The sequence below is a fragment of the Lepus europaeus genome, chromosome 14, assembly GCF_033115175.1.
Source record: "Lepus europaeus isolate LE1 chromosome 14, mLepTim1.pri, whole genome shotgun sequence".
NCBI classification, from domain to species: domain Eukaryota; kingdom Metazoa; phylum Chordata; class Mammalia; order Lagomorpha; family Leporidae; genus Lepus; species Lepus europaeus.
Window position 1 is genome coordinate 68,971,669 of NC_084840.1, and position 20,774 is coordinate 68,992,442.

At 53.4% G+C, this 20,774-nt stretch overlaps 1 protein-coding gene across 3 annotated transcripts in view; it reads right to left on the reverse strand.

The window, feature by feature from the left end:
- CAMK1D (calcium/calmodulin dependent protein kinase ID) overlaps positions 1-20,360 on the reverse strand; it is a 444,773-nt gene extending 424,413 nt beyond the window's left edge. For 2 of the 3 annotated variants that reach the window (XM_062210906.1, XM_062210905.1), the window contains exon 1: positions 20,222-20,360. In XM_062210906.1, coding sequence (XP_062066890.1) covers positions 20,222-20,313 — 92 coding nt within the window. In that variant the 5' untranslated portion in view covers positions 20,314-20,360. The remainder of the gene's footprint in view (positions 1-20,221) is intronic. The other variant, XM_062210907.1, reaches the window with a different exon arrangement.
- Positions 20,361-20,774: the final 414 nt, after the last annotated feature.

Sequence of the window (20,774 nt, forward strand, 5' to 3'; positions counted from 1 at the left end):
TTGTCAAATCGCGTAATTATTGCATAAAACAGGCTGCAAGTGTGACCGAGTCTCTGCCGCATTGCAAACCTTTACTGTCAGAGTTCAAATCACTGATCCTCTTCATCAGAAGCCAGGAGAGTCTCACAACGATGGCTCTGTGGGATTCAGACCTGGAGGGCAAACAGTTTCACCTGGTGCTCAATCAGAACCACCTCCTCCTAGCACCACAGCGGGTCAAGCCACTGCAGGTGATGCCAGCATCCCACTCAGAGCGTGCCTGAGTCCCAGCTGCTCCTCTTCCTACCCAGCTCCCTGGCTAATATGCCTGGGAAAGCAGTGGAAGATGGCCCAAGTACCAGGACCCCCTCCACCCAAGTAGGAGAACCCAATGGAGTTCCAGGATCCAGGGAGCTTATACAAGCCTCCGCCATAGCAGCCATTTGGGGAGTGAAACAGCAGATAGAAGACCGCTGTCTCTTATCTCTCTCTCCTCTATTTATCTGCTTTTCAGATAAATAAATCAGGAAGGAAGGACTCCTCCTACACTTATCCACCCCCACCTACACTTATCCAGGCCAAACACGGACCTGTTACATAGCCCCTCTCCCATCATGCCTTGCAGTGAACTCCTAGAAGGCTGCAGACACATGGCCCACGCACTGTAACACACACATGGCCCAAGGCCTCCCTTTTGTCTAGCTCTGCTGGATAGTGTATAAAATGCCAGGAAAGGGTCCCTTCTAATTGCTCCTTTGGAGAGGAAGAGTCATGTCTTTCTCACTTTTGCATCCCTATGGTCTGTACTAAAGAAACTCTGTGGGTCCGGCACTATGGTGTATCAAGTAAATCTGCTGCCTGCAGTGCTGGCATCCCATATGGGTGCTGGTTCGAGTCCCGGCTGCTCCACTTCTGATCCAGCTTTCTGCTGTAGCCTGGGAAAGCAGAAGATGGCCCAATCCTTGGGGCCCTGCACCTGCATGGGAGACCCAGAGGAGGCTTCTGGTCTCTGGCTTCAGATTGGCATAGCTCCAGCTGTTGCAGCTAACTAGGGAATGAACCAGTGGATGGAAAACCTCTCTCTCTCTCTCTCTCTCTGCCTCTTCTTCTTTCTCTGTGTAACTGACTTTCAAATAAATATATAAATTTGGAGGGAGGGAGGGAAGGGAGGGAGGGAGGGAGGGAGGGAGGGAGGGAGGGAAGGGAGGAAGAGGGAGAGAAAGAAACTAACTCTGTGGCATATGAACTACTTTCCTACCCTTTTTCAGCTTGGCTATACTCTGGCCTGTTACCAGGAAATTCAGCCATCTCTGCCTTGGACATGCTGGGACATCCCCAAATAGCATTTTGGTTTTTGTTTTGTTTTGTTTTGTTTTTTCTTCCTCTAATAAATCCCCCTAAAGGACTGATGCTGATGGACCTACTTTCCAACATATTTTTTTAAAAAACTTATTTATTTGAAAGTCAGAGTTACACAGAGAGAAGAGAGGCAGAGAGAGAGAGAGAGAGAGAGAGAGAGAGAGAGAGAGAGAGAGATAGGTCTTGCATCTGGTGAATGGCCCTTCTTGGGCCATCTTCCACTGCCTTCCCAGCCCACAGCAGAGAGCTGGATCGGAAAAGGAGCAGCCGGGTCTCAAACCAGTGCCCACATGAGATGCCGGTGCCACAGGTAGAGGATTAACCTACTGCGCCACAGTGCCAGCCCCAACAACACATTTTTTTAAAGATACTGAGTTGGGAGTCAGAGGTGTCTTCTTTGGCCATGAATCTGAGTGACAAAAACTGGCCCAAAGTCAGTGATTTCAGCTAACATGTATTGATCACTAATACACAACAAGCAAATAAACTCCCATGATGAGGTCTGTCTTCAAAACCTCCTGGCAACTCACATGCCACACATACCATTGGTACGCCCATTTTATGAATTGCAAGTGAAGGCTCTTGGAGATCGAGAGGGATGCCTGGGAAGCAGCAGAGCTCAGATTCAGGCCCAGGGAGTGTTGCATCCACCCTGAGACCACCACCTACTTACAAGCTCCAGCAATGGGGAAACCTGCAAGCCACCACATTCTAGAACACCTCAAGTTTTTTTTCTCTCGAAAGCAGTGCCCTAGACAAAGATCTATAGAGATAGATACGTACATACACACACACACATATACCAAAACATGTGTGTTCATGCCTGGAAAGCGACACCACAGTAAAAGGCTTTTCCAAGTACTCAATAAGGTTTATAACCATTAGCCACAAGAAGATTTTGATCAGTCACTAGAACGCATTTGACATCAGGCTGAAAACGAGTAGAGAGCAAGTTTGATAATGAAAAGGATCAAGGCCAATTACATGATTTATTGGACCCAGTGCCAAGGAAAAGGTAGGAGAACTCCTAATCAAAATGTGTTAAGAATTTCAGGACACAGAGGACAGCATGTTCACTGGAGCCCAGGGCCAGAGGAGCGTGACACCTATGGCACTGGTCCCAGAAGTGATATGGGTCTGGGACCCCGGAAGTCACTCTGGGATTCAGCAGTATGGGAGACACTTGTGAGTTGCCTGGGTTTCATGCTGTCTCCAGAATCACCTACAAGCAAACCCAGCATCTCCAACGGCAAAGGCAACAGATCAGCTCCTCCCCCCTTAAGGGGTTAACCCAAGACCTGGGCAGTGCAGCTGTGCCTTCATGCTACAAAGCTGCCCATGACAGCGGGACCTATCACCTCCCACTGCAATCTTTAGAGAAAGGGAGATTTCAAAACATACAATAGAAACAGGGAGTAACTTTCTATATCACAGCTGGTAGTTTCTTCCTTAATAAAGTAAGGGTTCAAAATGTTCCATTTTCCTATTGGCTATCTCCTGGTGGTTGAAAATACAAAGAAAGCACTTGAGTAACACCAGAGGTCCTTTATAACACCCTTAATAATGACTTGTTTAAATTTGTAAGCCCCAACAAAAAAAACAATCAACCCCATCTAAGAAACTTTTGAATAACATTTACAATACACTGTAACAAAAAAGATCATCATTTAAGGGAGGGAACCGAGCTGCCAAGTCACTGGCCTGTGTCCTAGGCCGTCACCTGTGCTAAGTGACCAGCTCAATCAACGTCCACTCAGGCAAGAGGGACAAGGAAGAAACCATTCCTGTGTGTGTTCCAGCCATCTGAGAAAATAAATGTGATTTTTCAGGATTTTTGAATATCTGAGTTTTCCATGACTGTTTGCCAGCGGCAACCCATGCTACAAATGCTATGTATTTTGTCAAGTTCCAGAGACTGCTACACTTTGCCAGAACCCTGGGACGAGCACTCTGGTCGTTTTGTTTAGATTTTTTGTTGTTGTTGTTCATTTGTTTGGGGATTCTTCTGTTTTGTTTTCTTTTTTGCAAATACTCTGATCCCCAACCTCAGGGTTCTCTGGATGCTATGGGAATTCCGTTTATTTTGTAAGGATGGAAAGAGCAACGCCATAACAAATGTATTCTGGACTTATAACCGAGTTACTGCTCCCATTCTTCTCTTGGTACAGAGGCGAGCCAGGCCGAAGGCCACAAGCCCCAGCAGCCGCACCTGCAGTTGAGCTCCAAACTCAAGGGCAAGACCCTGGCAAGAGTGCAGCTCCAGAGACTCAGCGATGGCACGGACAGGGTCTACACATGCGCACTTGATGGTCTCCCCACGCGCGCCCGTGCACTGTGCTAGTGGTGGGGCTCACTCTCTGGGGCAAGCACTCCATCCCAGTTAGCTGTGAATGGAGTGCAACCTTCCAGAAGCTGTCTCAGACACACTCGGGCTCAAACCCCTGCCCCACGCCCATACACCCACGTGGCCTGAGGCCAGCCGCTTCTCCTCACCTGTCAAACCCTGCTTCCCCAACAAACAGTCAACTAGCAGTCAAGTGTTAGTGCCTGGCACACAGTCAGTAACACAGGCCGCCAGGTGAGTGCTCACAAACCACGCCCGTGCCTCGCAAACACCACCCACACAACACAGCCATTGGCCAAAGGGGAGCTGTGGGCGGGATTCTCCCTTGGTATTCACTCAAGCTCCTCCCAGGTACTGGAACAGTCAGTGACTCTGAGACTCCAAGACAAAGAGTTTGGTAAAGGCTGAGGGGAAGAGGTTCAGGAGGCAGCCACGGTCAACGTCCAGAAAGTTCTCTGCAGACACCCCATCTTCTAAGGGGACCAAGAGGCCAGCCACGGTGTCACCCCTGGTATGCAGGGAGGGAAATGTCACAAAACCATAAAGGGCCCCCATGGGGAGGGTAAAATAAAAAGAACCAAACATATAGTGGTGTACAGAGCTGATGTCAACGCTGCAAGGAGCTGTGTCTGGAAGGGAAATCCCCAGGAGGAAAATGCTAGAACACCTGGCTCCCAGCAGGTGCCCTAGGGCACCGCCAGCCTGGGCTACCCAAGAACAGAGGACAGTGGGAGCCCAGCGTCGTGAATGCTGACAGTCCACATCATGGAGGAAGAACCTTCTTTGGAACAGCAGCAGGCAGGGCTCCATGGGTGAAAGTTTGACTACGGCTAATGTACACAGGGAGCCGGCCACAGAGTTCACTAGGGATGAACACATTCAGAAAAGCTTGTTCCCAAAATGACTGAGGAGGGCCATTTCTTTTATAATCTTTTTTTTAAAGATTTATTTATTGATTTGAAAGGCAGAGTTACACAGAGAGAGGAGAGGAAGAGAGAGAGGGAGAGAGGTCTTCCATCTGCTGGGTTACTCCTCAATTGGCCACAACGGCCAAAACCAGGAGCCAGGAGCCTCTTCCGGGTCGCCCATGCAGGTGCAGGGGCCCAAGGACTTGGGTCATCTTCTACTACTTTCCCAGGCCATAGCAGAGAACTGGATCAGAAGTGGAGCAGCCGGGACTTGAACCAGCACCCATATGGGATGCCGGCGCTTTAGGGCAAGGCTTTAACCTGCTGTGCCACAGCGCCAGCTCCAATAAAAAAAAAAAAATTTAAAACAAAACAACAAAAAAAGTTAGAGTATGACTCTGAGACTGACAGAAGAAAGGACAGGGGAGCCCACAGCAGGCTGCCTGTGTCTGGGACCCTGAAGAGCAAATGGATGGCAGCTGCCCATGGGAGTGCTACACGGGCATGGCTGGGGCATGGCTGGGGCAAGTCGAGGGTCTCTGTGTTTCAGGGACACAGCACTGTGATCTCCAGGAGGGAGGGATGGCTGCCACGTTCATTTGCCACTGAAGCCCCAGGTGGAGAGCCCTGGCCCTGGTCAGCGCCTTTCACAAACATTCATGAAACGAATCCACCACTGGATCCACGACCTCACCCTGGGAGGTGAGCAGCCTGAGAAGCTACAACAGGAAAAGAACTGGGTAACCAGCCGGGATGACTCCTGTTCAGAACAAGTTCCCTTCCCTAGGATCCCCTACAACACTCGGCACTGTGTCTGCATCACCACGTGCTGCTGCGCATTGTGGGGACGTGGGGACGCGGGGACACATCCGATCTTTCAGAGAGTTCACGGGATAGAATTCACCAACCTGTGCAAGCAAAACCTTGCAGGATAATACTTAGGAACCCTGGTCTGGTCCCACGGAGGCAATTTAGATTCAAAGCCCAGTACTTCCGTGCTATGACTCTGGCTGGCTTCACTCCCAGCCTCCTCTCTGGCACAAGGGACATCCCTGTCACACCCGAATTCTACTCCAACCCGCAATTTTCAACATTTCTTTCCTATCTCTTTCTCTACACTCATTGTGACAAAACACAAACTCTTTCACGCAGATCTATAAATGGCTATTAGTACTTAATTTCTGACATTTAGAGAAAACATCTTAAGGGCTGATGCTATGGCACAGCGGGTTAAACTGCCACCTGTGATGCTTAAGGTGTGCCAGTTCGAGTCCTGTCTGCTCCACTCCCGACCCAGCTCCCTGCAGAAGCAGCTGGGAAGCCAACGGAATGCATTTCCACTGACATTCCTGAAGGTGTCAGACAGAGGTTTTTGTCAATGAAGTTACTCACATGATGGTGTGTTAACACTAATCTGCTTAAAAATCAACTCAGTGCCCTTTCTTCCGACACCTATAACATATGACGTGCTTTATTTCCCTGGTTTTGCTTTTTTTTTTTTTTAATTTTTGCAATAAAACCTTACTACAAGCTGCAAAGGCAGGTACTGTTACATAGAAAACAGAAACTCAAAACAATGATATCACTCACCCAAGGCCTCTCCTAAGTCCACAGTCAGGACTTGCACGTCATCTCTCTAATCAGAGCCGGACCTCCTCCTTGTCCACAGCTCCACTCATTATTCTCCAAGCATCTGCTAAGCGCCTCTGTGTCCGACACAAGCTAGGGGCTGCCTGTGTGTGGGGCCGGCTGCAGCAGGGCATGGGGCAGCCTGCACGGGGGCCTCAGCACAGGAAACCCTGACTCCGCCTCAGCCAGTGAGACCCTGCAGGGACCACAGGCGCTGGCTCTGCTCTCAGCTCTCGAAACGTGGTTGCCTCTGAGCCACTTCGGGACACAGCAGGAGAAAGGCAAGCAGAGGAGCAAAGGCACCGCCTGCCAGGGCTCGAGTTCTCTCTGGGGCCAATCACATCCTTGGGAGCTCACCGTACAGGACGTGCAAAGTGAACTACAAAGGATAAAGGGTGTGAACAAGGATGGGAGCAGGCGGACCCCAGGCTGGCCGCCACCTGCTCCAGCAGCCATGCCTGCACTGATGCGACAGCAGGTGCATCCTCCCACCTGGCCAAAGCCCAGGCTTCTGTGGCAGCTTCAGCAGGTGACTTAAGCTCCAAGCATCTGAGTTCCATGGTCAACAAATGAGAGAGCTGTGCTAGCAGTTCACTCTGAGCCAGAAAGACCTGGCCTTCTAATGGCAGGAATGAGGGGCCAGTGTTGTGGTGCAGTGGGTTAAGCCACCAACTGCAATGCCTGTATCCCCTACTGGAGCCGGGTTTCAAGTCTTGGCTGATCTGCTTCCAATCCAGCTCCCTGCTAACGCACCTGGCAAGGCAGCAGAAGATGGCCCAGGTGCTTGGGTCCCTGCCACCCACATGGTAGGCTCTTGGCTTCGGCTGGCCCAGCCCCAGCCATTTGGGGAGTGGACAAGCAGATGCAAGATTTCTCTCTGCTTTTCTCCCTCTCTTCTTCCTCTTTCAAATAAAAAATCTTTAAAGAAAAATTAGAAGAAGAATGAGTTGACTGTAAAGACTGTTCTCAAGGGAGGTTGGCTGGAGGCTCCTTGTGTCTGTGGTTCAGCAGAAGGCAGGACTGCATGTGGAATGCCCTTTACTCTTCGTCCTTTGGCAAGTGAGAAGCCAGTTCCCAGGTCTAATCCTAACCAGGGAGCATCAGCCACACTCAGATCTGGGTATTCTTTATCTCCTTTTTCGCACATGTATAATTAGCTCTCCGGAAGTGTGATGAGCAGGGTCTCGTCTCATCTTGGCACCAGGCTCTGCCCCACTGCTGTCTCTGGGGCAGTGTTTACAGGTGGTGATGATGGTGGAGAAGGTGACCGTGACAATAACCCAAGCAATGTCATCATCAACACCACCATCCAGCTCACAACACACCACAGATGGCACCATCCCCCTAGCCGGAGCCAACAGGCAACCCGTGCACAGCGGCTCAACCAAACCAGTTGGCAAAATACTAAAACACCTCCACACGAGTCAGCAAATAACCACAGCCCCACCCTACCTGGCAACCTCTCCAAGTCTCTCCTGGGGGAACTGCATGGCTGGGACCCAGTCAGCCAACTACTTCATCTCACTGTCTTTATTCTCTTCCAAATTTTTCAACTATTCCTCTAGGAAGACAGGACACTTTTCTAATGTTTTAAGAAGCTTTTCTTCAGGGTCAGAGCTGTGACGTAGTGCACTAAGCCTCCCTGCAGTGTCAGCATCCCATATGGACACGGGTTCATGTCCCAGCTGCTCCTCTTCCGATCCAGCTCTCTGCTATGGCCTGGGAAAGCAGTAGAAGATGGCCCAAGTTCTTGGGCTCCTACACCCACGTGGGAGACCTGGAAGAAGCTCCTGGCTTCTGATCTGCCCAGCTCCAGCCATTGCAGCCATTTGGGGAGTGATCCAGTGGATGGAAGACACCCCCCCTTTTTCTCCCTCCCTGTAATTCTACCTCTCAAATAAATAAGTACTCTTTTTTAAAAAGTTTTTCTTCAAGTGCAAATCACTTAAATACTGAGAACAAAAACACCTGAATAAAAGGCCGCTAAAACATCCTAGCAAACTGTGGGGTTGTACAGACTCAAGGTTGCTTGACAGACTCAAGGTCAACATACAACCCAACTTCTGCGGGAAGCCTGCCCAGAAGACAGCCAGGTGTCAAAAAGTGAGCAAGATAATAACGTTTATGAGAAAGGCGTACTTTTAGAACTCTAATCTTCATAACGTAATAACACCTTCTAATGTATTAGTCATCGTCATACAACAAGCACCATGCATTCCTTATCTCTCTCAGGACCTGTAAGGCGTCGGGAATGCAAGCAGGTGTAACTCAGATGCTAATTACCCCCACGTTTGACAAACACGGTAATCAGCACCCAGCAAGGAGAGGACGGGGACGCCGGAAGTCCCTCCACGGCAGAGGCAGGCCTGAGGTTCATCTCTCCCCACTTCTCCTGGCGTCACATCACATCTACTGGTAAGTTAGGGATTTTACAAGCAGGTTGCTACATCAAGGGGGAGCTTGAAACCAGGCTGGGGAGAAGTATTTACACTCCAGCAATCAGCAAGCGCTTCCAATCAGAGCTTCTCTCTGCCCAAGGCCAGTCTGCCGACACACCACCACCGACCCGAGCAGACTGCGGACCGAGCCAGAACCCACCCTCACAAGGCTGAGGTCTGGATCTTTTTTCCTCCTCCCTCTTCTTCCATCAACTCCACCAACAACTTCCCAGCAGCATAAACCAGGAGAAAGCACACGGAGGTGGGCATCAATGCCCTCCTAAGCCCCCACCTGGGCTGCAGCAGCCTTTTCACCTGAGCCCCTAACCTCCAGAACCCTTTTTTTTTTTTTTTCCAGTAGTTGCTATGTACTCACAGAGTTGTTCCAAGGATCTGGAGGGGGGCGGGGAATGGTGGATGTGAAAACTACTTTGGAAACTGCACAACACCACACAGCTGTGGGGAAAATGGAGCAGGATCACCATATATATGACCCCACATTGCACCTGTGGGTCTACACCTAAATGAATTGAAAGCAGGGTCTGAGTTACACACCATGGGCACGGCAGCCAAGGGGCGGAAGCAGCCCAAGTGTCCACTGATGGATGACAGCACTGAGTAAGCTGGAATATTATTCAGCTTTGAAAAGGATGAAAATTCTAACACCTACTATGAGAGGAATCCGGAGGACACTAGGCTAAGTGAAACAGACCAGAGACAGAAAGCAGGGTGCCAGAGGCTGGGGGTGAGAACGGGAAGACGGTGTTCCGTGGGCAGGTTCAGTTTGTGAAGATCAAGTCCTGGAGATGGCTGATGACCGTGGCTGCCCAACAACATGAATGCACTCGACACCCGTGAACTGTGCACTTAAGATGACGAAGACGGTGAAGTCTGGGGTGGGCTCAGTGGTGCAGCGGGCTAAGTCACCGCTTGGGATGCCTGCATCCCACATCAGAGTGTCTGGGATTGGGTCCCACCTCTGCTTCCAACCCAACCTCCCGCTCATGTACCTGGGAGACAAGTGGACAATGGCTCGAATATGTGGGAGACCCAGAAGGAGTTCTCGGCTGCCGGCTTAGGCCTGACCCAGCCCTAACTACAGCATTTGGGATGTGAATGGATAGCAGCACTCTCCCTCTCTCTCTCTCTCTGCCTTTCAAATAAATACAAACAAAACGCAATAGCTACATTTATCACACCTCCTTTTTACCCACAATCTGTAACAAAGGGCAGAAGCTTGAGGTCTTATCATACTCCAGGTGCAGAAGCGGCCACAGTCACCCCTGCTTTATAACCAGGACCAACTGCATCCTTCCTCGCCAGGGCAACACAGGCATCAGGAATCCAAGCAGACAGTGTGTGTGTGTCCCTGCCGAACAGGCTGCTCCCGACTGTCCCGAAAGTTCTTTTTAAGCTTTTACTGTCATGGTTGTTTGAGGCCTTTTTTTTTTTTTTTTTTTTTTTTTGACAGGCAGAGTGGATAGTGAGAGAGAGAGACAGAGAGAAAGGTCTTCCTTTTTGCCGTTGGTTCACCCTCCAATGGCGGCTGCGGCCGGTGCATTGTACTGATCCGAAGCCAGGAGCCAGGTGCTTCTCCTGGTCTCCCATGCGGATGCAGGGCCCAAGCACTTGGGCCATCCTCCACTGCACTCCCGGGCCACAGCAGAGAGCTGGCCTGGAAGAGGGACAACCGGGACAGAATCCAGCGCCCCAACCGGGACTAGAACCCAGTGTGCTGGCGCCGCAAGGCGGAGGATTAGCCTGTTGAGCCACGGCGCCGGCCAAGGCCTATTTTCTTAGAGAAGTGGATTTTTGTTTTTCGTGGTAATTAGGGTCCTACTCAGGCCTGGAGAAGCCCTGGGGTCCACGATGCGTGTGAATTATGGTGTTAACCAGCCTGGCCAGGTCCCTGCACTGGCAGCCCAGAAGGGGGCAGGGAGGAGAGCACACAGAGGCCTCCTTTCTGGGGCCCAGACCAGTCTAGGATGCAGCTGAGGCCACTCGGCCCGGGATTCTCCTCCCCCAGGTTGTAGTCTCTTGTCACTGGCGTCCCCACTGGGGCGTCCATGCCCAGGTGCAACCTACGTGAGCCTCCCACATCCCCTAAGGTTCCCAGACCAGAACTGCCTCTCCTTTCCCGGGTCTCCCATTCCAACGCCAATTCTTCCAAGTGTCGGACGAAAAGAACCTTCCTTAAAAACCACTTCCCTGGTAAGGGACTGGCAGCCTCTCAACCTACTTTTATTTCAAGGTATTTGCATCTTCTAAAGTTTCAAGGTAAATCTTGAGTCTTTTTTTTCCAGCCCCACTATGGGAAGATAGTTAGGGGTGGGGCCCGCTGGGCTGCCAGGAACCCAAGAGCATCATGCATCTTTGTCTCCCAGCTTTCTACAGCTCCTTCCCTGCCACACACAGGTTTTCAAAACCCACAAAACTTTGGGGATTGGGTTTCTGTGGGTTTCTTTTTCCTTTTCCTTTTTTTTCTTTTTCCACAATCCTGTGGGCCCTGAAAGGAGGGGACAGGATAGGATGGGGAGGCAGGCCAGATCGTCACACAAAAACCTGGGGCCTGTCTGAGGCTTTATGTCATACACTCACTCTACGATTCCTTTTTTTTTTTCCCAGCACCAGCTGCAGTTTATCATACAACAGGTGCGGTGATCTGTGTTGTGGTCCTGACAGAGAATGGTCCTCTCAATAGGCTGGGTATTAACTACGGTCAGCTCAAGGCAGCCTTCCTCCCCTGCTCACCCTGTTACAGAAGTAATAGAGCATGACCCCTGACCCTGGCCCCCAAAAGGGTTAACTTGGAGGGAACAGGAGCAGGGGTCACGCCCAACCCTGAAATCAGCTCCTCAGGTGCTGTGTCTGCACCTGCCACCTGGAGAAGGGAAAGGCTCTGAGGTCTCCTCCCAACCCCCATCACCACACCACCACCACCACACCCCCAAGGACACAGGCAAACCAACTCTGACATATGCTCCCGCGGCACACACAAATGCATGCTAACTTCGAACTAAAGTCAGCACAGAGACTTTCCAGCTACAGAACTCACAGCAGAACGACGTCCTATCATCACATCAAATGCCTTTTTTTGCCCCCAGTAAGAACCACCGAGGCAATTCTCAGAAAGCAAAGCCGGGCTGAGTCTGAGGACCCGCCAGAGCTGCACCGCGGCCCGGGTGCTGGGAGAAGATACTTCCTGCCCAGGCTGATGGGGAGACGCCTGGAAGCTCGGGGTGCAGGACAGGTGCGGGAAGAAGCAGCTGATGGGCAGGTGAGAGGAAGGCTTGAGCCCTAACATAGAGCAAAGCGGGGCACTCCATCCAGCACCCGCGCTAGCCCTGAGGATGTCTCAGGTGAGGTCTGCAGGTAAATGCTAGCATTGCAGGAAAAACCCCTTCCCGTTGGGAGCAAATGGGGAACGGCCCCGAGTCAGGGTGACCCGCCTCTGACGGGCAGACACCAAGGACCAAGAACTGGCACTGACTGAGCGCAGGCACACGCTGTGCACTGCTCCGAGCGGTTCACACGCGCCCTCACCTCCTCTTCACCCAGCCCTTAGCCTGGGTGCTGGATCGTGATAACCTCTGTCACAGAGATCGACAGCGGGCTCAGAACAGTGGTGTCTCGCGGCGGACGCGGGATATGCCCCATGTCCGTACACAACGCTCAGTGATGGTTCTGCCCCGATTTCTTCCATCAATTTCTGAGGAGATTAAAGCATGCACCAGCCGAGCTCCCAAAAATTGTTTGTTTTTTGTTTTTTGTTTTTTTTTTTTGGACAGGCAGAGTTAGTGTGAGAGAGACAGAGAGAAAGGTCTTCCTTCTGTTGGTTCACCCCCCAAATGGCCGCTACGGCCGGCATGCTGCGCCGATCCAAAGCCAGGAGCCAGGTGCTTCCTCCTGGTCTCCCATGCGGGTGCAGGGCCCAAGCACTTGGGCCATCCTCCACTGCCTTCCCGGGCCACAGCAGAGAACTGGACTGGAAGAGGGGCAATTGGGACAGAATCCGGCGCCCCAACCAGGACTAGAACCCGGTGTGCCGGCGCCGCAGGCAGAGGATTAGCCTAGTGAGCCACGGCGCAGGCCCCCAAAATCGATTTTCAACAGATCCTGACTCATTCTTCCCCAACTGGCTCTGGGCCTGAATTTCCTTGGGCCGTCAAGCCCAGCTCTAAAGACAGCTCCAGAGTGAGGACAGTCATCGTTGGCTCTATCCCGGCTATGTGTCCGCCCCTCAAAGCCATCACCGAATCCCTACAACCACCAGCTTCTTCAATCCCCATCTTAATGCAGAAAACAACAGGAACCCAATCCAGGGGCATCAGGTATGAATGGCTGCAACCGGAGCTATCTGTCTAGCCTGTATCACGGCCTCCCCTGCCTGGCCACCTGCAAGACCTATTCCCAAGATTTGTTGCCAACCAAGAGGCAGAACCCTTGCCCTTCTGAGTCCTGTTGAAATGTTGGGGGTAGGGGTGCGTCGTGGCTCACTTGGTTAATCCTCCACCTGTGGCACCAGCATCCCATGTGGGCACCAGGTTCTAGTCCCAGTTGCTCCTCTTCCAGTCCAGCTCTCTGCTGTGGCCCAGGAAGGCAGTGGAGGATGGCCCAAGTGCTTGGGCCCGCACCCGCATGGGAGACCAGGAGGAAGCACCTGGCTCCTGGCTTCAGACTGGTGCAACGCCAGCCATAGCGGCCATTTGGGGAGTGAACCAACAGAAAGAAGACCTTTCTCTCTGTCTCTCTGTCTATAATTTTACCTGTCAAATAAATTAACAAAAAAAAAAAGGGGGGGGGGGGAGAAATGCTACTGGGAGAAAAAGCCCAAGACACACAGCTGATGGGTGAAGACACGAAATGCACTTGAGTTGCCACAGAACGAACGTGGCCCACAGCAGCCACTTGGAGGTTACCCTTGTTCTCACTAGAGCCCAGGTAGTACATACAGACATTGTATAATACACCTTAAAGATAAAATCGAGTGAGATCTAAAAAACAGTGTAGCCCAAAGAAAAAGTCATCTCATCTCACACACCCCAGACCATCAGGGGCACGACCAGCATGGACCGTCTTCTCCTCCAGAGTCCACGTGTCCCCCTGTCTTCACTGAACAGGCACTGGGGTCCCAAACTCGAACCAGGGCATCAGGCATCGCTTTCTGACACTTTGGACTTGAATTCAAGAAACATGTTCCCGAGAGGCTTCATGTTCCTTGAAGATCCCTAGGAACGCTGAGATGCCTGGGAGGCAGGAGGTCCCAGGGTAGACCACCCTCTCGAGCAAGGTAACCAATCACGTGACCAATTCCCCCGCAGGACTGGTGCCTAAGCCTGCCAGGGCAGAGGGCAGGAGACACAGAAGGAGAGAGATTGAAGGGGATTTGCGGAGATTTATTTGGGGAGAGGAAAGATTATAGGGATTTAGGGAGACCCAGCCAAAGAAAAATTCAGCAAGTTCACCCCTAAGGCCTCCCCAGAGGGCACACATACACACGCCCACCTGGCACCAGCCAAGCATAATTAGGGTGCACTCAGTGCCGCACTGGAATCACAAATGTGCACCTGAGACATGGTCATTGTCAGCCTCTGGGAACAAGCTCAATCCAAAGTCCCATTTCCCAAGTCGCTCTCCACCAGTCGCTGAGGACACTAGCGTCCATGATGTGTTTTCAGTTCAGAAAAACTCCAGAGAGAAAATCTCCTGCATGCTGATTACTTCCTATGGGATGCTTGGGCTTTAAATTCTCAAGACAGGTGGGAGAGTGACAGATAACGGGGCGCACTTCGCCTTTCTGCCGATCATTCTCAAGCCCCAAAACATGTCTACCAGAAGAGGAACAGCTCTTCTCGCCGCGGGAGTCTCCAGCCTGTCACAGAGAGGGGGGGACCTCAGAACGTTCCAGAACTTCGCTTCAAAATGCCAGAGTGGCCGCTAAGGTGGCGAGAAGAAGCCCCCAACACAGCCCCAGGCGGTGGATGAGCACGACAAGGCTTTTTTTTTTTTTCAAGCAAACACAAAAAGAGAAAAAGAAAACTCCAGGAGCTAACAGCGACGGCTGCAGGGAAGGGCCTCTGGCCACAGGTGGAATAAAGAAATCTATGGGAAAGCTGTTGCTGGTGCCAGAAGTGGTGATGCCCTGGACTCCACCCCTATGCAAACATCTGGATTCCCGGCCATAGTGTCTTTGGCCAGCAGAGCTAGAACACACCGTCATCGTAGAGCCTGTTGTATATTTACAAATCAACTTCTGCAAAAAAGGAAACATAAATAAATAAATAAAACGCAGGAGTCCCCCACCAGGGGAGCCTGGAAGTCCAAAGGGTAGGACCTTGCCCTGTAAACTATCTCCAGGGCTTCCCAGAGCATGGACAGCCCCAGGGTGCAGATGGAACAGGTGCTCAGAAAAGCCCCAGAAAAACTGGACAAAACCACCAAGTGTACTAGTCCGCCAACCAGCCACTCCCCGCAGGCTCTCCCTCCAAAATACATCTGGGATCCAACCCACTCCCCTCGGTCCCCAAGCTACTTCCACTCCTAAAGCACCTTCGACCCTCAGCTGGAGTGCAACAGCAGCCCCACAGCTCTCCCCACATCTGCCCTTGAGCCTCAACATTCCTTTCCCAACACAGCAGCGGCAATGACCCAGAAAAACCCAAGTCAGATCACGTTACTGCTCTGTGCAAAGTCCTCCGAGGTTCCTCACTTCTCCTGGAGCAAACGCCCAGGTCTTCACGGTGGCCCCTGCTGGTCCACCTCCACCTCCCACTCCCACCACCACACAGCTGCAGCCACACAGGCCTCCCTCTCCAGGCTCCTGGCCCTGCTCTGCCCTCAGGCAGCGACATTTGCCCTCGGATACCCCCTGGCTCTCTCAGGTCTCAGCTTCCTCCCTCCTCCCTCCCTCATGTATGCACTGCATAACACACTCTCCACGGCACTGCTCTGGCTGGCTGGCTGCCCGCCACAGTGTAGCTCCAGGAGAGCGGCCATTCTTGCCCCTTTGTTCACTGAACATCCCTGATGTCTAGAATACTGCAGGTGTTCTGGAGAGACTTCCGGTTTTCATGAATGACAGGAAGAATGCTATGTCACACCTCCAAACAAGAGGACTGAGAGACCCAAAACTTCTAGCAAATACTGCAGCCGGCATCCCCTTGGGTGCAAACCTCGGGGCTTCCCACTTTTATTTCCCTCTTGGTGACAGTCTCTCAAAGGCTGAGTAATCTCAGAATAAATATTCTTCAACCAGCCAGCCAAACACACACACACCACCTCATGCAGCTTCACGTGTTCTTCCCTGACCCACGGGCACACACATGCACAAACAGCACACACATGACACGCACATGCACACAAACATGTGCACACACACTCACATGCACACACATCACCTCACAGCTTCACATGCTCTTCCCTGACCCACAGGCACACACATGCACCTGCACACACATGCACACATGATACTCACATGCACACACATCACCTCACAGCTTCACATGCTCTTCCCTGACCCACATGCACACACAGCACACACATGTACACACATATACACACATGCACATATGTTTACACTCACGCTCATACACGTGTGCATATGCACATACATTGCATACATGCACACACATACACACATTCACACACATCCCCAACAAGAAATGCTGAGTCTGTTTTCTGTCTGGCCTTTAACAGACATGTGTCCTCAACAAGTATATTCATTAAGCCTTTTCAGCATAGGTAGCCTGAGTGCGAGAAGACAGGGCTTGACCCCACAGAAGTGTCTATTTATCCTCTTCCTAAAGCAGTACCCAGCAGGCACCCGCTCAGTGAAAAGACCCACTGCTGTTGACATCAAGTGGGATAAGGCATCAGGCCACTTCACTATGCTCCCAGCACAATCACAAAACACCCCTGCCCCCAAGACAGACAGGAGCGGCACCCAGCCACACCACGAGAGCCCCTGAGCAAGGACGGCAGGTGCCTCCCTGCCACGGGGGAGCCACAAAATCCTAGGGTCGTCAAAGCACCTGCAAGTCACCTCTTCTTCCTTGTCCTCCCCAACACCCTGGACTTCAGAGATGCCAAAGCAGAGACAGGAAGAAAGTAGCATGGGGAAACGGACAACCAGCCCACAGGTCACACGACCCCACAGACGGTGGATGGACTAGACCCAGGGCACGGGCTCAGATCCTCCACCAAGCCAGGGCCCACGGCCAAGAGTCACCACTTCAAGCAGTCAGCCTGTACAAAAAGCACGTGTGTGCAGCCTGTCAAAAAGCCATGTTTTCTAGGACATGCCATTTTCTGTCCTCCGGGGGCAGCAGGTGCATTGGGAGAGTGGTTCTGAGCTGTGAAAGGCATGAGGCAGTCTCTACGAGCATACGTTTCGCATCCTGAGCACTGCAGGGGTGACCTCCACCTGGCTGGGGTACTCTCCCCACCCACACGCTTCTCCCAACAGCGCATCTGAGGCTTGTTTTTGTTTGCGGCAGAAGTCACTGAGAGCTATCGACGGCAAATCTGCCAACAGCAATGTTTACCACTCCCAATTTGCTGTGACACAATATTTATTAGCTCTCACACTGTGCCAGGGATCGGGAAACATGCTGTTGATTAATAAACAGTAATTAAATCTCACCACCTTATCCACAAGTATGGCTGGGTTCTGGGCGGCCCTTTTAAAGGAGGCTACAAAGAGGCCCATGGGTTGCAAAGATTTTTTTTTTCCAGACACCTGATTCAGAGGTGCATCAGACAACCCAGGCCCAGACCACAGGGCCTGGTGCTCTCCCTGGGGCGGCCCCTGGCCCATCTCTTCTCGCACCGTCCAGGCGACAATCTTCACTCCTGTTCATCGTCCCTGCGCTGCAGTAAGCTCCTTCTAATGGCACAGACTGACAGGGCTTGACCCCTGGGTCTCCCCAGGAATCAGGGCTCTGCTGTCTACCAGGATACAAACTTGCATATGGGGGCCGGCTATCAGACCCCAAGGTCTGGCAAAGGCAGTGCTCCTCGGGCCTTTAGACGGCTTTGTTTTTCAGTCCTCTAACACTATGTCAGCCTTGCTTCTCACAGCACACTCCCGCCTTGGGATCTTAAAGACAGCTGGTGACTGTGTGACAAATAAACTAAGGGGAACTGAGGAGTAATTTGGAAACCAGCTCCATCTGTAACGGATGTCTTTGACTTTTGCTGGATTTCGCTGCAAACAGACGACAAATGGAGACTAAAACAACACTGAAGGGAACACAAGTGACCGCCACATTAAGGCTCAGGCCAAGGTCTCTGGACTTGACCGGGGGCGAAGCAATTATCCTGAACCCAGGGGACTTCCTAGAAAGTCCAGGGACACAAAACGATGATAACCCAAAAGCTCCAAACTGCTCATATATTCAGACAACAGGTTTTATGTTAATATTAAAATTAGCTTTCCAAACACTAAACTCAAATTACTATTCAGCATTTGTCATAACATGTATAAAGTAGCTTAACCCCCTACGGATAATCAGGAGTTGCTTTGCCTCGATTTGAACCTTAGCTGCAACACTTAGGAGCTAGCTGGTGCTTGGCAGATCACTTTGGCTCTGTGGCCTCAGCTTTCTCATCTGGAAGTTGGGGATAACAGGAAATACCTACCTCATAAGATTACCGTGAGATTCAAATGAATTAGTATAATCCCTAGTAGTTAGTATACACTTTAGAATGTCACTGTCATAACTTTTATTATGGCATTAGGTAAAAAAAATAACCTGATCATTTTATGGTTTGCCCTGCACTCTTCCAGGATCCCTGCCAGCACTACAGATAGAAGTTTCTTTACAAAGAACTCTTTCCAAGTCAGAAGCAATGCTTGAGGCCCAAGAGACCCACCACCAAAGCTGACGGAAACACAGCCAGCGTCGCAGAAGCTGTTCAGCCAGAACCCTACTCCAGCACCAGAAGGCAAATCCCACCCATCCGGGCGGAGAAAACCACCGACAGCCAGCCCCCAGCAGCCGGCTCCAGCAGCAGCCCCTCGGTGGAGCCACAGCTCGGTGCGCCCAGCAGCCTGGACACTGCAGAGGTGTAGCGGGCGGCAGAGAGCAGGGCAGGAGGCTGCGGGCACAGGAGAGGCTAAGCCACGCAAAGGAACACATTCACACACTCAAACCTCACCTGCAGCCACACTCAGTCTGTCCCTGCATGAAAAGCAAAGGGCATGGTTCTGGTTTCCCGGGGAACTTGGGCATCTTGGAGTCACAACCCCAAACTCAAACACAATCTCCCATAAGTTTGGGTGAAAACTAACCCCTTAAGCGGCTGCTCGGAGAGGCAGCCCCACACCCCTCCGAGGGAAGAAGCTCCATCCTTTCCTTTCTGTCTTCACTTTGACAAAGAAAGCCAGCTGGTACTCACAGGTGCACTCCAGGAGCAGGGCCAAGTGCGGGGGACCCTAACCTAGCCCTGGGCACCCGGCTTCACGGTTGGGAAATGCTCCTTTCCCATCTCCCGCTCTGGGGGGAACCTCTGCAGACGCCGCGGCGGACGACCCAACAACCGCAGTGGAGAATCTGGTTCTGGGAACGCGTGTCAACGCGGGGGTCGGGAAAGACAGGCGGGGAGGAGGGCTGAGCACCCACCAACGGACCCGTTTCTCCCAGGGAATGCCTCCTCTTTTCCTCCCAGGCTCCACAGCACCTCCAGGAACCCCTGCAAAACGGGCAGCTCCCAGAGCACGGGCGCGAGGAAGCACCGCTCCCGCCCGTGGCCTGGGAGAGAATAAACTTGAACTTGAGACGCACGCAGCCCCTGCCTGCCTCCCTGGCTCTCTCAGCCTCCCTACCTATCATTCCGAGGCGCTCCAAAACAAAACAAAAACCAAAACTCCGGGGCAGAAAGGGACCGGCGGCTGAGCCGAGCCGAGCCGCGCACGCCGCGGAGCAGCCGCGCCACCGACTTCGGATCCTGTGTGCTTCCTGGAGACGCACGGGACTGAACCGGGCCGGGGCTGGAGGGCGGGAGGGAGGAAAAACCGCCTGAACCGCCACCCGCGCGGACTCTCCGCGGAGACCCGCACCCGGGGAAACGCAGGGGCACGCAGGTGAGGCTCTGCCTACACGTGACCCCGGGCACTGCGAAACGCGCCCCTCCTGGACCGCGCGTGGCCGTGCACAAAGTCTCGCCGACACCGAGTACGTGCAGACGCGGATCCCGCACCGACACCCGACCAGGGGGCGGTCGGTGGGGGTGGGGGGAAGACCCCAACGCCGAGGTTCCCTGCCAACACCGGGCGCCCGTGCATACGGCGAGGGAACGCGCGCAGCCAGTGCCCGGCGACCGCCCCCGAGCTCGGCCCACGGGCACGCGTGGGGCGAGGGCGGCGGCGGCAGGGGAAGCGCAAAGTCGGCCGCCCGCGTGGGCTGTTCTCAGAAAGCCCGGCGCTCCCCGCCCCCACCCGCGGGGGAGGGGGCGTGCAAACCCGCACCCGAGGCTCGGCGGGGCCGACACTGGGACCCAGAGCACGCGGCGTGGGCGGCCGCCTCCGCCCCCTCCCCGGCCCCCGCTCCCGGCCCCCCACTCACGTTCCGAGGGTCTCCTTGAACTCGAAGATCTTCTTGATGTCTTCGGCTTGCTTCTTCCAGGACGAGCTGCTCTCGCCGTTCTCCCGGGCCATGGCAGACAAGCGCGGCGCGGAGGGCGGGCCGGGGGCGCGCTGGGGAGGGGGCGCCGGGGGCGCGGCGCGGGGGATGCGGGGCGCGGGGCCGCGGCGGCGCTTCCTCTTGTGCTGTTTCCTCTTTCGCTCTCGCCGCCGCCGCCGCCGCGCTCCCTCCCGGCTCGGCTCAGACTTCCTGCCGCCGCCGCCGCTCGCAGGCTCCTGTGCCACCGCCTGCCAGCCTCACTTTCTGCTACTTTCTTGCCTCCCTCCCGCTCCCTCCGCGCCGCCCGCCCCGCTCTCCCCCCCCAACCCCACACCCCGCCCGCCTCCCGCGGGCTCCCCGCCTCCCTCGCGGCCGCCCTCGGGGATGCCCCGCTCCACACTCCCCGGGAGCGCCGAGCCCTGGGCGCGCGGGGGCGCCGCGCGCAGCGGCCGGGAGGGCAGGTGCGGGGTGCGCGCGCGCGCGCGCGGGAGAGCCC